We start from the raw sequence: 16,959 nt of genomic DNA, 5'->3' as shown, positions 1-16,959 counted from the left end.
CCCCCCCCCCCCCCCCCCCCAAGTTTTTAAACTAGTGTCGTGTAACCGTGTCGTTGTTTTAATCGTTATGCATAAGTAGATGTCGCAAGGACTTGAATCCCTCTTAGACTAACTGAATAAATGATAGATGCATGGTGTCGCAGAGACTTGAACCAACACATGTCTAAAATTTAGCGATCACACAAGATCAAACTCATGTGTGATAGTTTTCACTTTGAACCACACTTGCCTTTGCCTTAACCTTGCACATTTATGGTCCTGTGCATGTCTTGGTTTCAGTTAGGGCTCTAGGTATCTTTTTACAAGACACCATAAGAGATGACCAAATTTCCACCTAGGCATAGGTGAGTTCTTTAGGCCTGATTCCTATCAAACATCCCGCATTCGAGATATTTTAAACTCATTAAGGCTTAAAAGCCAACCTCTCTCATGATAGAATTCTAGGTGAGTCCTTTAGGCGTGTTTCCTATCTAACACCCCACATCCGAAATGCTTTGGATTTATTAAGGTTTAACAGTCATCCCCTTTACATGATAGGATCATCGGTGAGTCCTTTAGGCATGTTACCTATCCAACAGCCCGCATCCGAATCCCCTTTACATGATAGGATCATCGGTGAGTCCTTTAGGCATGTTACCTATCCAACAGCCCGCATCCGAAATACTTTGGACTCATTAAGGCTTAAGTCCTTTAGGCATGTTACCTATCCAACAGCCCGCATCCGAAATACTTTGGACTCATTAAGGCTTAACAGCCATCCTCTAACCATGATAGGATTTCACTTGTAAATATTACTTAACTTTTGAACCAATCATCTCATCATTAGTAGTGTAAGTTTTGAACTAATAACTTGATGTAAATGGTAAGTATTTGTAAGACTCACCAAATTTTATAAATCTTACTTGACTTTTGAACTAATTATTTTACCATTAGTAGCATAAGATTTGAACTAATAACTTGATGTACATGGTAAGCATTTGTAAGATTCACAAAACTTCAAGACCTATTCCAGCAGACGTCCTTTCGACTATGTCATTTTTCATATCCTTAGTCAAAAGATAGCCATATTCTCTGAAGACTAGACGTCAATCACAGAGATGACTCCTTTGCAAATGAGTTCTCTCAAATAGCCATGCTTCAGATGAATGGTCCGCTTCTTTTTATTGAACATCGAGTTTGCTGTCATAGCACTCGCCGCCTGATTATCGCAATAGATAGTAATTGTGCATTGTAATTCTGTCAGTAGAAGGTCTCGGAGAAAACAATTGAGTCACACAACTTCATCTCCTACAACACAATATGCGAAGAAACTCAGATTCCATTGATGATTGTGCAATCATAGTCTGCTTCTTAGACTTCCACGAGACGACAACTCCACCCATGGTGAAGACAAAACCTCTAATAGATCTGTACTAATATGGTTCTGAGCACTAGCTCACATCTGAATAGCCTTTGATTACAGCCGGATATCCAGTATAGAATAGGCCCAGACCTGTAGTTCTTTTTAAGTATCTCATCAATCTCTGAACAACATCCTAATGAAGCTTTTCAAGATTACTTGTGAACCTATTAAGCATTCCTACAGCGAATGCTATGTCTAGCCTTGTGCAACTCATCGCGTACATAAGACTCCTAATGATCTTTGAGTACCTTAGTTGCTCTACTGGTTTTCTAGAGTTCAGTCGAAGCTTCTTTCTGTAATCATACGGCACTGATAGTTTTGACAGGTCGTAGTAGCCATACTTTCTTAGCATGCTCTCAACATAATAAGATTGAGACAATCTAATACCCTATTTAGAGTGTATGATTTTGATTTCGAGAATTACGTTCGTAGTTTCAAGGTCTTTCATGTTGAACTGTGCTGAATTTTTTTTGGTAGATATTATTATCTCCAAATCACTCCCGATGATGATCATATCATCCACATAGAGGCAGATAACCATCACCTTTCCTTCAGCGACCTTGATGTATAGGCACTTGTCAAATTCACTAACTTGATATCCATTATTGCGAACAATCCCATCGAATTTCTCATACTAGAGTTTCGGTGTCTGCTTAAGTCTATATAGAGACTTAACAAGTTTACAAACTTTACCAGCTGGAGCATCAAATCCTTCTGGCTTCTCCATGTAGATCTCTTCTGTGAGATCTCCATTGAGAAAGACAGTCTTCACATTCATCTGATATATGTCAAACTTTTTTTTATCACCGCTCATGCGATAAGCACTCTGATGATAATAATCCTGCAAACTGGTGCATAGATATTAAAAAAAATCTATTCCTTCTTTCCGAGAGAATCCTTTTGCCACCTGTCTTTCTTTGTACTTCTCAATAATACCATCAGAACGAAGCTTCTTTTTGAAGATCCACTTGAAACTGATAGGCCTTGCACCTTTAGGTACATCCACCAGCTCCCAAGTATGATTTTGTATCAATAAATTCATCTCATCATCTATAGTTATTTTCCACAGAAGAACATCTATTGATTGCATTGCTTCTTGGAAAATTTATGGATCTCCTTCCACATTATAGGTGGTAAAGTCATCTCTAAAATCTTTTTGTCTCCTGACACATTTAGAAGATGGTTCAGTAACTTCTTCATCATTGATACTTTCAGTTTCTCGCAAAACTGGCTCCTCTGGTGCATCTGACGTACTAACACTCTCTGATATATCTTTGAGCAATAAACCTTTATCTTTGATAAACTTATCCTCAAAGAATTCTGCATCCCGAGCTTCAATAATGGAGTTGGTTCTAAGGTCCATGAACCTGTAAGCATCGCTATCTTTAGCAAAGTCAAGAAATACACATTTGTTAGCCTTTGGTCTCAGCTTAGGTCTTCTGATATCTGGAACTCAAACATATGCGAGACACCCCCATACTTTGAGACTATCCAAAGAATCTGGATATCTCAACCATAACTGATGAAGAGTACTATCAGTTTTGGAATAGAGTACTCTGTTCAGAATCTAGTTTTCCATCAACAAAGCCTCCCCCAGTAGCAAGTAGGTAGACTAGATATGATTAGCATCGAATTCACCATCTCGGTCAATACGCGATTTTTCCTTTCTGTAATTCCATTAGATTGTAGAAAATATGGAGTAGTAGTTTCAGTAATGATTCCATGCTCCTTGAAGTATGCTTCCGATTCCTTAGATTAGTACTCTCATCCTCTGTCGCTTTTGAGTCTTTTCACCTAAAGTCTAACTATTTCTCCACACGAGTGAGAAACTCGACAAAATTGTTGAAAGCTTCATCTTTAGATTTCAGCAGGTAGATGTGACAGAAGCGAGAATGGTCATCAGATGAAGTACTTCATGCCGCCTTGAGTGACGAAGCTCTTGAAGTCACAAGTATCTGAATGAATCAGATCCAATATGTTGGTGCTCTTTATGACACTTGGAAAGAACTTCCTTGTTAGTTTCGCTTGTGCTCAAACTTCACACTTCTCAAGTTTGTTACCCCCATATTTTGGAAGTAATCCTAACTTTTCCATGCTAGACAATTTTCTATAATTTTCATGTTCCAATCTATCATGCCATAATACAGAGGAGTAAGAAGAAGAGAATATTTCATTAACAACTGAATTGGGTACGATAATACTAATCTTATACATACCATCAGCACGATATGTATTTCCAAAACATATTTTCTTAAAAGATAACATATCACTTCCTCCTTAGAAATCTAGCCTCATACATGCATCACGCAGCAGGTTTTCTGAGACTAAGTTTTTGGTAATTTAGGGAGCATGTTTCACATCCTTCAATGTAAGAGTCTTCCCTAAAGAGAGAGTTAGCACCACAGTCCCAGTTCTAAGAACAAAAACCATAAAATGATCAACCATTAATACATTCTCTTTGGCAGCAACATAAGAAGAGAACAAATCTCTGTTGGAACAGACATGATAGATAGCACCTGTGTCTAACCACCAATCAAAGATGTTGTTGGGAGTTGTCACTTGGAAGAGTATAGCCACATAATTGTCAACTTAATTAACATTGTGTGTTGTTCCCTTTTTTGATGCTTTGCAATCCTTGGCAAAATATCATTGCTTCCCACAGTTGAAGCATTTGCCGCTCTTCTTGAACTCTTTTTTCTGAACATTTAGATTCTTCGGGTTTTGGTTCTTCTTTTTGTTAAATGACTTCTTCTTGGAAGAAGAACTAGTACCCTTCTCAGAGTTAACAACCATCATGTTAGCAGACGTCTTCTACTTAGCAAAGAGCTTATTCTTTGTGCCAATACGAATCTGGTCCTAGATCTGAATGAACCTCTTCAAATTAGACAGAGTCAACTGTCTTTTCCTTTTCCGAATATCAGTGAAGAATGACATCCAAGATGGAGGAAGCTTATTGATAATTGAACCAGAAATTGATCTTTTCATCCTTTAGCTTCATAACAAGTTTTTCAAGTTCTTCGATTTGAGGCAAAACCTCAGTGTCATATTCGAATTTGAAGTCTAGAAACTTATCAATGAGGTGAGACAATGAGGTGAGACTTGGGCAGCATCTCCTCATCCTTATACTGGTCCTCCAAAGGATTCCATATTTTCTTTGCAGAGCGTTTGTTGGTGTAAACATCTGCTAAATAATCGGTCAGGCAGTTAAGGAGATAACTCCTGCAGAAGTGATCATCTCTTACCCAAGAGGCTTCAGACTCAGAATCTTCTTTAGAGTCGGGTTTCTCCAAAGAGACCACATAGTAGATTTTTAGGAGCTGCATCCCGAAAATCACTTTTCAACACCATGCGTTAAAGTTGGATCCGTTAAAGTTTTCTAACTTGAGACAGTCCACTCTATGTGTCCTCGTAGGATCCATTGTAGATAAGAAATATTGCTTTAAAATTATTGGCGCATGTGGTTAAATCTGGAATAAAATAGATAAATCTGTTAGGAAGTTGAAGTGCTGTATTTTTAAAACTTTTTTAAGTTTAGCTGTTATGCGTTTATGAGACGCTATGCTTAAAAAAATATTTGGCCTACTCCGGTGTAAGGATCCCAAGGCTAAACTACTTCTAGGAATATCAGTATAGTACACTGGTATGCACCGACCAAGTACTATTAAGATCTCCTCGATCTATAAGACCTTTCAGTCAAGGCAAAGATCTACTCGATCTGTTAGACCTTTCGGTTCAAAACCTTTTGGTTAAAACTTTTCGGTTCAGATAAAGATCTCCTCAATCTGTTAAAACCTTTCGGTTCAAAAATCTTTCGATTCAAAAACCTTTCGGTTCAGATAATGATCTTTCAATCTGTAAAACCTTTCGGTTCAAAGAAAGATCTTTCGATCTGTAAAATCTTTCGGTTCATAGGTATGTTTCTTTCGGGCACAAACTAAAGCTTCCATGCTTTCAGACTCTGCAGTAGCAGCGCAACAACACAAAACACTTGTGTGTGTTTTGTATCTATTTTTATCTTGTGTGTCCAAGAGCTCCCTAAGAGACATTATATATAGGCTTCTAAGACCAGCTCAAAGGTCACCCACATTTAATTTGATTGTTACAAACATAATGGTAATTATGACAATTATAATTGTAATGACAAATAATATAAATACTGTAATTGCTGCATGCATTAACGCCAGAACGCAAGGGTCGCATTCAGTCTCGTGCGAATGTGAGGGTCGCATTTCTTCTTGTGAATGCGAGGGTCGCACCCTCATGTGAACACGAGGCTCATCCGCATGCTGCTAGGCAATTCTTCGTTGCAGTCTGTGAGGTAGCCTGCGTGGCAGCCAACGTGGCACCAAAGGGCACTACCTAGTCCTGATGTCTCCGTGCAAAGTACAAAGTAAGCCTAACAAAGCGTCACTTAGCATCTCAGTCCGATTAGCCCCGATCCTCGACCCATTAGCACACAGCTCACGACCCACTAGCCCACGAGCCCACGACGACCCACTAGAACTTATGAGAGATTAATTAAATAAAAATAATTCTTAGCTTGTCGTTGTCAAACCTTGAACACAGGACTTTTGAGATATCAAAACTTTAACTTTTCGCTACGCTACTAAGGATTTCTAAAAAATACCAGTAGTTAATAAATACATAGTTTAAAAACTTATTTTTGGAAAACGGTTTTGACCAAAAAAATATCCAACATATTTTAAAACCCTTAAACTATTTTATTTTCTTTCTAATTTCGTAGCAATGCAGGGAACATTTTTAAGGGGACTTTTCTGGCTGAGGGAGAGGTCGATTTCAAGCACTCACACTATTTGGAGGACTTAACCATTCTAAGAAAGTCTCCGCTCCATTTTAATTCTAAGAAGACCAAAAGGATATTTCAACCTCGGACTGTTGAGCGAGAACAGAGACGTACTATAGTGCCGCTCATTGATTCTGCATACCTTTTAAGTATTATCTGTGAGAAGGTTAAATTGCATCCCCTCCTCTCTAGTTTCTTTTTGTGAGGTTAAACCAAAGGTTTTATCATTTGTCATTAGAAGGTACCATGTTTGGTAGTCATCTTTAATTAGTTTACCAATAATATACTTCATATGACATTTCAAATCTAGCTAGTTCTTTTTGTTTTTAGCGTAGTGTCACGGACTTAGTCTTTTATAAACTCACATGTGGCATTAGCAAGTCTAACACTAATAACACATTAAGTTCAACCTCAGTGGCACTCACACAAAAGCAAATTAACTAGCTAAACAAAAGATAGATGAGGGTAAAGAAATGTTGTATTGTACTCACAAATGATTACTTTAGAGGGATAGTTTGGCAAGTGAAGGTCCTCCCCCACTTAAAGGCCTCAACCCTCCATCATGAGAATTCTCTAGAACATTTATACATTTCTCATAATTTTATGTTTCTCTAGATTATTCTACAATACTCAATTACATTCTAGCAATCTCCACATTATTCTAGAACATTCTACTATGTTCTAGAGGATTCTACATATTCCTAAATGTTCCAGTAGCTTCTAGAACATTCTAGACACATCTAGAACGCTGTAGATTATTTTAAAAAAATATATAATTACCTCATCATTGTGTCTACATGGCAAAAATCATGGTCTTTAGGCGGGATTAAACAGTTGTCAACTGTTAAATTTCATTAATTACCAAATGATACATACAACAAAATTCAAAGAAGCAAAGAAGAGAAGAACAAGATTAAACAAGTAGCAACTATGGAATACAAGTTGAGCACCATGTCCTTCAAAAAGTTCAACCTTGATTAAGAGTGTGCTTCACCAAATATTTTTAACTATAAATGCTTACCACCAGAGATGAAGTACATATCATACTCCCTTTAAAAGAAGGAGTTGTGAAAAAACTTTCCAAGGATTATATTACCCTAATTTTTTAATATTACATTCTATTACTAACTAAACTAAATTAATTATTATCGTTAATTAATTATACTATATATCACTTCACGTTTGTACAATATTATTGTAAAGCTCTACATCATATTAATTATTAGTAATTATAATAAAATATTAATAGATAATTGTATATTAATAAAATATATATGAAAAGAGTAGAAAACATAGAATTATCTTAAAATTATACAATGACACTCTTATAAGAGAATTACAAAGAGTATTCTAATGTTTAGGTAACAGGACAGAAGGTACAAACATAAAATTTTAGAAAACATTAAGATATTTAAGTGTAGCAAGATACAAGTGAGGGTATATAAGTATAATTTTGGTAAACTATAATTTATTTAAGTTCAGTTAAGCCTTTAAAAAAATTAAACCTTTGTTATCTAACAACAATAGTATATAATTCTATTGATAAATAACATTCATCATACAATATGAGGCCAGATGCTTAACTTATCTACTCTTCTATACTTAAAGAAGGATCCAAAGATTTATTGTTCATGTTACAGTAAATAACACAGTAAATTACATAGCATGAATAGTAAATCTTTAGGTCATCCTTTAAGTATGCAGAGTAAATTTACTGTTCATGCTATAATAATTTACTGTATCATGAATAGTATCATTTTATGTATAGAGCAGCAAATATGATTTCTAATTTTAAGTATACAATAATCAAATCAAATGTACTAAACCTTAGAGGGAGGTAGGTTCAAAATGCAATGCTTAAAAAAAGTACCATATTTAGAATAAGTCTCAAGATTTTGAATTATTTTCTAAAATTATATACTTCGTTTCGAAAACTTTAGAATAGGCTTTCGAAGGACTACTACAAGGTGATATTAGATAAATATTAAACAAATAAAATCCATGATATAAGATTGCATAAATGGGGAATATGTGTTAATACTAGGCATCATATGAGATAATATTCATACATAACATAATATTGTAATATGTAATCTAACATATTAATGAATTTTAAGCATAATAATTTGCATTGAGATATATGCTTAAGAGTTTGGAGAACCGAGAATGCTGAGATTTTGGAGAAGAATTGCGGTTTTTGTGGGTTTTGGGGGTTTCGATTTTGTTTCCCAAACACGATTCAAAACTAAGCCCACAATCAAATTAAAAATAACACGATTATTTCGATATCTTCAAAGGGATATATCGGTCATATTTTTTATAGCAGTTGATATATCAAAAAATCACCAAATAAAAAAACAATATAAAATTTTATTAAGATAAGGTCTTTAACCCGATATATCGGCCGATATAGCAATATACAAACTAATGTTTAATACAATGCCTATAAGAGCAAATATGTGAAAATTCTTTAGATATTAGTTCCTTGATTTTTTAAGTATCTAATAATTCTATGTTATTCCCTCAAAATTTTAAAATCGCTAATAATTTTAGGGACCAATATTAAATTATTAAAATTTTAAGGGACAAATTATAAATAAGTCATATTTAAAAGAAGAGTTAATTTTTTTAAAAACCGTCTCAACTATGGGGATTGTTGACATGCGCCCCATAGTTGAGTGAGAGTTTTCAAAAATCAACCTTTAACCAAAAGCATAACTTAAGGCATATATGCCATCAATTTTAGAAGAGTGGAGTCTATAGCAAGACCATTACTCAATGAATTGATTTGGGTTATTTGTCCTTAAATTTATCCTATACATTAACTCTGAAAATCTTTTGCTATAAAAATCTCTAAGAGAAACTTAATCTTTATTTGGGATGAGTATGTGATCCTTCTAATTCCCCTTGTCTTTCATGATTTATATAAATTATTAGACAAAGTAAATTAAGTTGTCATTTTATATTACTCACCTTCTCATAAGTTTTCGAAGCTCATAGCTCGGATATGAGTATTGTTACGGAAACTGTATTCTTTTAATTCCTTAACATAATTTTTTGGATATTGTTTGACATTGGATGGATATGAATTATTTTGTTAAAATACAATCAATATGAGTGCATAATATGTATAAATCATTCTCAAAGTATATTTTATAATTTTTAAAAATTAGAGAGTAATCATTTTGATAGATAAATTAATAATTGTTGAGATGTAAAAAGAGTGTAATATCATATTTTGGAATTGATCACAAAGTTTATGTTTTCGTTCTTGATTGAATTTGCACATTCTAACTTAGAAAATTTTAGAAAAAAATTCTTGAATATATATAATACTCAATTGACGGATAAACAATAGGTGGAAGTGATTTTTTTTTTTATAATTAAACAAAATCCTTGACGATTGGATAAAACCTACTATTTTTTTTTTATGAATTCAAGAATTTATTTTCTTCATTAATAATAATAGTTTTTTTTTTCATATTGGCTCCTTATATCATTAATATTTTAAAATTATACATTCAAATTACTAATTAATCTTAAATCAATAATATTTTAAGGCTTTAAATATCACTATTTCTCTGAAAAACAAAATGTTAAATCTAACTTAATTTTACACATGAAAATATAAAAAGTTAATATATTATAATACTTATAAACTTTTTTATAACCATGTTATAGTAAATAAATAAGCTTAAAGTAAATAATTAAAATATTTGACCACGTGCACTTGCATTTTCCACCTAGTCTGATTAAAAAAAGCAGCATGCTGCTGTTTGTAAGAACCATATTTAACTATTGCCCAATTCATCATAATAACATCAAACTTTTACTGTTGAACAAGCATTTTGTTACATGGGGTGGCTCCGAAACGAAAGCCAATCTTTCAAAGAAAAATCAATCCAATATGTACTACAGCTAAAAACAAAAAAAAAGAAATAAAATCAATATAATAAAAAATATATCAGCATCGACGTATTGTACAGGAGAGCAAAGGGGTACTCATTCACGGTCTCCCAGCTGAAACGATAACCGGTCTGTTCTTGGGCCTCCACTCAGTTCGGCCCCTGACAATCTCAGGCCCGGTCTCTAGGCGCAGCAGATGCTGGCACTCAATGGAGGTTTCTGATGAACCATCGGTGCAGTCAGTTGAGACTGCGGTGAGGGACTGAAGCACACTGCCTCTTCCGCACTCTCTCCTGTACTCCAGTGTCATGCTCGCAAGCTCGCTATTCTCAAAGATGGAGATTGGAGCACCCTGACCACATGAAGAAACTCCTTTAAAACTACTTTATCACTCAGATAAACTGCAATTTACATCACAACCGCCGAAATAATAATGATGAAAGTAATGGTTAATTGCGAATATCTGTACTATGATGGTGTAGCCATTTATACCTCCTAAATTTTTTTATCAGCACTTGCACACCCTGAACCTAAAAAAGTGTTACGTTTTTATAATAAATCTATAGGACTTTCAGATTTCCAGTTGAACTAAAGGGAAAAGGTAGATTATCATTACGTAATTCCCCCATGACATCTCCGCATTACTTGGGAGAGAATGTTGTCTGAGTTCAGAGATGCAAGGGGTAATCAAACAGTATAGGACTAACTACACCCTTCGTAGTACAGAAGGTGTATCTGCAATTAACCAAAAAATAATGATCCAAAATCTTATTATATATAATTTAACTACAGCAACATTATGGCACAGAAAAAACATGAAATTTCGATAAAAAAAACATAAGGGTCGTTTACTGGGATGATGACCCAGCCTAACCTTGCTAAATAATGTGTTGAATCACAATCCGAGTTTTCATCAGAAGGCCAGCATTCTACATATCACTACAGACTAGTAAGGATACGGTTAAGCCCCGTTCCAAATTCATGTCTGCCTATGGGTCCTAGTCTCCTAGACATATTGAATCAGAATCCGAGTTTTCGTTAAAAAGTCAGGATAGTACACACTACTATGGAATTATAAGGATACGCCCCAGTCCAACGACTACACTGACTGCCAAAGAGTCCTAGCCTCCCAGACATGTGGATTTGGCAAAAGTTATGTTGAAAACGCACACAAGGCAAAGTACATGACAACTTAAAAGTTGAACTCTCCTGGCCTGCTGACACTGGGTCATAACAGATGAAAAAAGTGAAACGAGCTTTATCCCTAGAAGAAAATAGATAAGACACTTGGATATGTATTTGTTTTTTTTAATTGATGAAGAAATTTAAGGCGAAGAGAACGTTGTCCGAAAACAGTTCTGTAACACTTCTCGTGTGCCGACTTATAAACAAAAGCTAGGCTCTCTATGAGGTAAGAACAATTGAAGTCCAAAAATACCCCGGACCATTGAGTATGGGCTAGACACCCATTGTTCAAAAACCTCTATGTGGGTATTTCGCCAAACCGGTAACATCTTCAAACTGAAATCGGACAGGTAGATATGTATAAACTGATATATGTCAAAAGGAATTATACTGTTCTTTTTGCACTAAAATTGAGACTAATGAGCCCTGTACATGAACAACCATCAACTTAGATACTATGTATATCATGATGGTCCTTATTTGGACGATAGGGATCTCTACTAAAAAATAGTTTACGTGCACATTAAAAATTGTTTATTAACACAATTGTCATGTAAACCCTATCTTCCAAATAAGGACTGTCCAATTTTCCCTTTTTGATGCATATCTCTCTAGATGTGATCTAGCTCCTCGTACTTAATTGTGTCTACAAGATATGTCTCTGATTTACAATTGCGACCATAATTAAAATTTAAATACTTTTTAGGTGAATAAACATCAGCATAAATACCACAGCTGTATTGTGGGATCCACTAAGTAAACAATACAAATTATTAATGAACATAGACATTCAACATGTTTGCAAATGCATATTTTATCTAGGACAGAAATAGCTTTTGAACAGTTATAGCACTCAAATTACCTCAAGGATCCACCCAATATATTTAACATTGTTGACATGCTGATTGACATCCAAATCACTCCATCGAGGCTGCAAATATGTTCAAAACTAGATTACTATTTTATTTTAGAGAACAAAAACAATAGCAAGAAACCCAGCATAAAATATATAAAATGTCTCATGAGAGTATCAAAACTTCAGGCACAACTTACCATTAGACCCCTAAGAACATGATCTGCAGCATTATCGTTGAGTTTAGGAAGTCTCCCATTGTCCTCATGGATAACAGGACCCCGTTCCATAAAATAGGACTGTATTTCAGTTCTAACTTCCTCAGGGAACTTGGACAGCTTCCTGGTTTGTTTGTTCATCATCACCCAATTACTGAAGAGAATGAAATCATATTACCATATTAGGTACCTCTTTGATATGAAACAAGAGAAAATAAAAGTATTTATGCGTAGAGAGTGAAGATGATAAATTCAGCTGAGTAAAAGCACAGGCAAAATCTGCCAACCTGGTGGCTCTCATGATAGTTTGCCCCGTTTGACGGTTGTGAACATACCAATCCCGGCGCATGCCATTCTTCCCGGCAGAACTAACCCAAGTATCTACTTCAATGACATCTCCCCTGCACAAGTACTGAGAGCATTACTAAAATTAAAATCAAGGATTATTTCAGTCTTCTATCATTACGACATACAAGAGCAAAAAAATTATAAGTAGAGCAATGTTTAGGTATACAAAATTTTATATGATAAATACACCCTTTACGACAGGACACTCAAATCAAGATCAAGTTTTCACAATTTTAAATGCCTTCACAAGCAGGAACCATTCAGAAAGAATTGAAAATTGCTTAAAATTTGACTCAGTGTGATAAAATTCTTTCGGTGGTCACTTACATTACTTTATCACCAAAGACTATTCAGCAGTAAGGCTCATAGTTAAGCAACCAGCAAACATTTAGCATTTTAAGTGGAAAATCAAAGGTGTTCACTATAACCACTTTGTACGGTTCAATGAAGAAACATAATTGCCTCTGGTTGGAGCAACATTTCTGATCATATATCAATCCTGTTGACTGACGGCATGTCTTCTTAATTGTTGTTTGGCTTATGTCATTTAAACCCAAAAATAATAATCTATTACTATTAATAAAGAAAAACCACTCTTTTGGTACTAAATTTTGGTCTCCCCTTGTGTAAGTCACGAATTCAAATAATTCCAACAAATGTCCCCGAAATAAAAAATGGTTTAAAAATTCATCAAAGGTTAAACATGGAAAATGCAAAAGGAAAACCAAATTCCAATTCCCTACAATTACCACCACGTTTCAGTCTTTATCCTACTCTCACGTTAAAATTTAAGCTAAAACATAATGGAGGGATAAGTTGAAAAACTAACAAAAATCCATCAATATCTCTACAAACAATTTTAGGAACGTTGACCCAAAATTTATATCTCAACAAATATTCCAAAAACTCTCCATCCCACAGTCCTTATTATGCCTCCACCATAAGCCATCAACAATTTCAGATACAACTCATATGGAGGGCCATTAACTAATCTTCTTATGTGAAATTTGCAAATTTTAAATTTAATCTTCATAGTTTAGAGATTTTTCGCAGTCCTCATCAAAAAAATTGACCATTTTGTTCAAACTTATTTTTTAGTCCTTTACATTCAAGTATAAAACAATTTTATCATGTTTCTGTAAGTATGGTTTCGTTGCTAATTTTTTGTCATTTGCATGTTCATGCCCCTAAATTACCCAATAAGTTAAGTCATGTTCATTGTTCTTTCTTTTCTCTTTATATCTTTTTAAATATTAAAGTGTTGACTCACGCAATCTGATTAGCACATATGTAGTGTTGGAAATATTTTCTTTGTTCCTGACATTGTTAGTGTCAATTGTCAATTATTAAAATTTGGCTAATAATTCATTTGCACAATATGTATTGTGTCATGCAGGCATCGCATGCACTAGAATTACTAGTAGTAATAATAAGAAGAAAGGCTTCCTATAATCCTATCTACTGATGGGTTATAAGGTTCTAAGTCAAGCTCCTCCAGTTTATAGTTTGCTTGACTAAGAGTCTAGCATGCAAATTCAACAGCTTTATGTGATCTCTGTAAACAACAAATTGAAAACCAGTGTAAATACTACATTAAACATTGCCATCATGGTTGCATTCGCCCTGAGTGTTCCCATATTTTACGAACAGGTTTGGATGATGATAAAAATATGACGACATTAACAACATTGACCAACAAAAAGGAAGACGAAATAAATAACTATGAATTGGAAAAGAAGCATACCAAGAGGGATAACATTCAACAGAAACCTGCATTTTGGTGACAACCCAGATTAGATTTCTTTTACTCATTTCTGGAGTGGAACCAAATCCATCTCCCATGAGCCCAACACACGACGCATGGTTTAAGGCTGTTTCCTGATAAAGCATATAACAGTATGAGAACTGGAGTATACGACACATCATTATACAAGATGTGATCATTGTGAACAGTATCAATCATCCTACCTGTAAATGATTCATTAAAGTCTCTATAGATGCAGTCTTATCCGCCCCAATCTCATACGACCTAATATAAAAGTTCTGCCTGTAAACAAGTCCGTTCTCAATAAGCTTCCCAAGACCAAAAGCATCAGAAATCATGTCAGGCCTCTTGGGTTTCCAATCAAGGAGAGTCCATTGTTTCTCAGCAGCCAAGAAGATGGTGGTGATGGCAGCAAGGAGAACACTCCAGTCTGGTAATTGGTTGTAGAACGTCCTGGGGCCCAAAGAAGGTGAGTCATTCCCGATCTTTGAAGGGTCGGTTTTCAGTCCAACCTTGGTGTCATTGTTCTTGGTGGCAACTTGCGCATTTGCCTTGACCTGTAAACTACCGTTAGATGATGCTGGCTTGGGACCAAAAGAGACTGAAGACGGTTTAGTCGCTGGTGATGTTGATGATGAGGATGATGAGGAAGAGGATGATAGAACTGGAAAGAAGGCCGCTGTAGCTGCGGTAGCTACCATGATTGATCCTATAGGGAACTCAGCACTGCAAAGAAGATACAGAACAAGCTAGTTAGATAGGGATGGGAATCAATTAACTTTTGTGTCTCAATAACAAGGAGGTCAATTTGTAAAAATCATCAAACATCACTTAATTTGGCAATTAATAAATAATCAAATGCAGACAATTCTTCTTCGAGGGTGCACAGACACCAGCAAATACGAAACTGACGCAGCTATATAGAAAAATGTGGTCATGGAAAACAATAAAATTCAAATGAACATGTGCGAATTTGACGAAAATGGCACAGCGATTGAGACAAAACAAAAGGTAACCAACTACTCAAAATCAACTATTGAAAACCAAGAAAGGTAAGAAATTCCAACCAAGAGGACAAATGTTTGTGGTCGAAAGTGACTCGAGCAAAATGATCAAATAATTGAAACTAAACATCGAGACAGCAATCGACTTGAACACCCATAGAAGAGACTCTTAAGAGAACCATAAAGAGTTCCTTTTGATGGTCGGCCAAAACAATAAAAAATTAAACCTAAACATAGATTCAATGAGTTAATTGTGTGACTAGTTGTCAAGAAAACAAAAGATAAAAGAGACGAAATGCGCAGCATCAGAAAACCCGTCGACATCAAAATTTCCAGAAGTAGACAACCACGCTCAATCCCGAAACCTACTTGTTACACCAACATCTACCTAAGTCCAAAATCACACATAAGAAATCCCATTTCCATCACAGTCCTCAAACTAGATCTAATCTAAAACAAAAGCATCTTAATAATGCCGCAAAAATACACAAAATAAATTTTCTAAACCACGTCCAATCGATTCCCAAAAGCACTAAAACCTAGCCAAAATGCAGCAAGATGTGAAATTTAAACCAAAGAAATTAAGTTGGCTCGCATTCTCACCTTTCGACAGGAGAATGAAATCGCCGCCCCAGCTGATCAAAGCTACGGTTTCAGCCTCCCCTTAGGGTTAGGGTTTCGCCCTCCTTCGGATTAGAGATTGAGAATCGAAGGAGAAAGCGCGTTAAGCGAGGAGATTCGTTGGTTTACTTTTGGCTCGAGTAACTCTCGCTATCTCGCTCTCTCGCTCTTTATCTGCGCTGGCCAGCGGCTATTTGTACACCCTTTTGGAAAATCAAAAGACTAAAATACCCTCGTATGGACCGTACCGCTTGAAATGATTGGGGAAGGGGTGGGGGTTGTTTTCGGAAGTACGAGAGCCTACAGCTGGCGGGTAGCGGTTTTGAGACTTGGAGCGTGGGTCCCACCGCGGTAGGGTCCTGGGGATGATTAGCTCGTCAAATTTTGGGGGCGGGCACGTACACGTGGCGGTCGTCATCGGGTGTACTTCGACGTGGCAGTGGAGCCCTTTTACTTCATTCATTACCTTCTTTTTTCCTGCTTATAAATTTCGTATAATTCATGTATAATTGCATCTCGAATCGATTATGATTCAGGTTTACTTATCCGAACGTCAAACTGTAAAGATAATGGTTTTTTTTTAAAAATGGATGCATGTTTAGTTTGGGTAGTACTTGAATCTATGTGCTTATTACAAACCGCGTTCAAAATTTTATAAACTATATATGTAACAGCCATATGCTTTTATTGAAATGAAGTTGGTTGAAGCTTCAGTGAGAGGCTTCAACCTATTTTCTCAAAAAAATAAAAAATAAAACAATAATAAACTATTTAAAAGTGTTTATTATAAATTTATTCCAGTAAATTCACTTTATTTGAGTTAATATGGTTTTGTATTGAATCTTCAGGCATA

At 35.4% G+C, this 16,959-nt stretch overlaps 1 protein-coding gene across 1 annotated transcript; it reads right to left on the bottom strand.

Moving 5' to 3' along the window:
- Window positions 9,995–16,259, bottom strand: LOC109822131 (palmitoyl-acyl carrier protein thioesterase, chloroplastic-like). Its single transcript, XM_020388293.1, has 7 exons — window positions 16,089–16,259; window positions 14,685–15,207; window positions 14,461–14,594; window positions 12,656–12,769; window positions 12,351–12,522; window positions 12,160–12,228; window positions 9,995–10,464 (listed from the first exon to the last, which is right to left on the bottom strand). The coding sequence occupies exons 2-7, from the start codon at window positions 15,180–15,182 to the stop codon at window positions 10,213–10,215; spliced, it is 1,239 nt and encodes a 412-aa protein (XP_020243882.1). The 5' UTR covers window positions 15,183–15,207; window positions 16,089–16,259; the 3' UTR covers window positions 9,995–10,212.

The sequence above is a fragment of the Asparagus officinalis genome, chromosome 8 (genome assembly GCF_001876935.1).
Source record: "Asparagus officinalis chromosome 8, Aspof.V1, whole genome shotgun sequence".
NCBI lineage: Eukaryota > Viridiplantae > Streptophyta > Magnoliopsida > Asparagales > Asparagaceae > Asparagus > Asparagus officinalis.
Note: the sequence above shows the minus strand (reverse complement) of the source record. Positions and strands in the feature narration are given on the sequence as shown.

Excerpts from the sequence above, each read along its gene's own strand:
- LOC109822131 (XM_020388293.1), bottom strand. The coding sequence starts at position 15,182 with ATGGTAGCTACCGCAGCTACAGCGGCCTTCTTTCCAGTTCTATCATCC. Across the intron at positions 14,595-14,684 it reads CTTTAATGAATCATTTACAG|GAAACAGCCTTAAACCATGC; the intron begins GTAGGATGATTG and ends ATGCTTTATCAG. Across the intron at positions 12,770-14,460 it reads GTTGAATGTTATCCCTCTTG|GGGAGATGTCATTGAAGTAG; the intron begins GTATGCTTCTTT and ends GTACTTGTGCAG.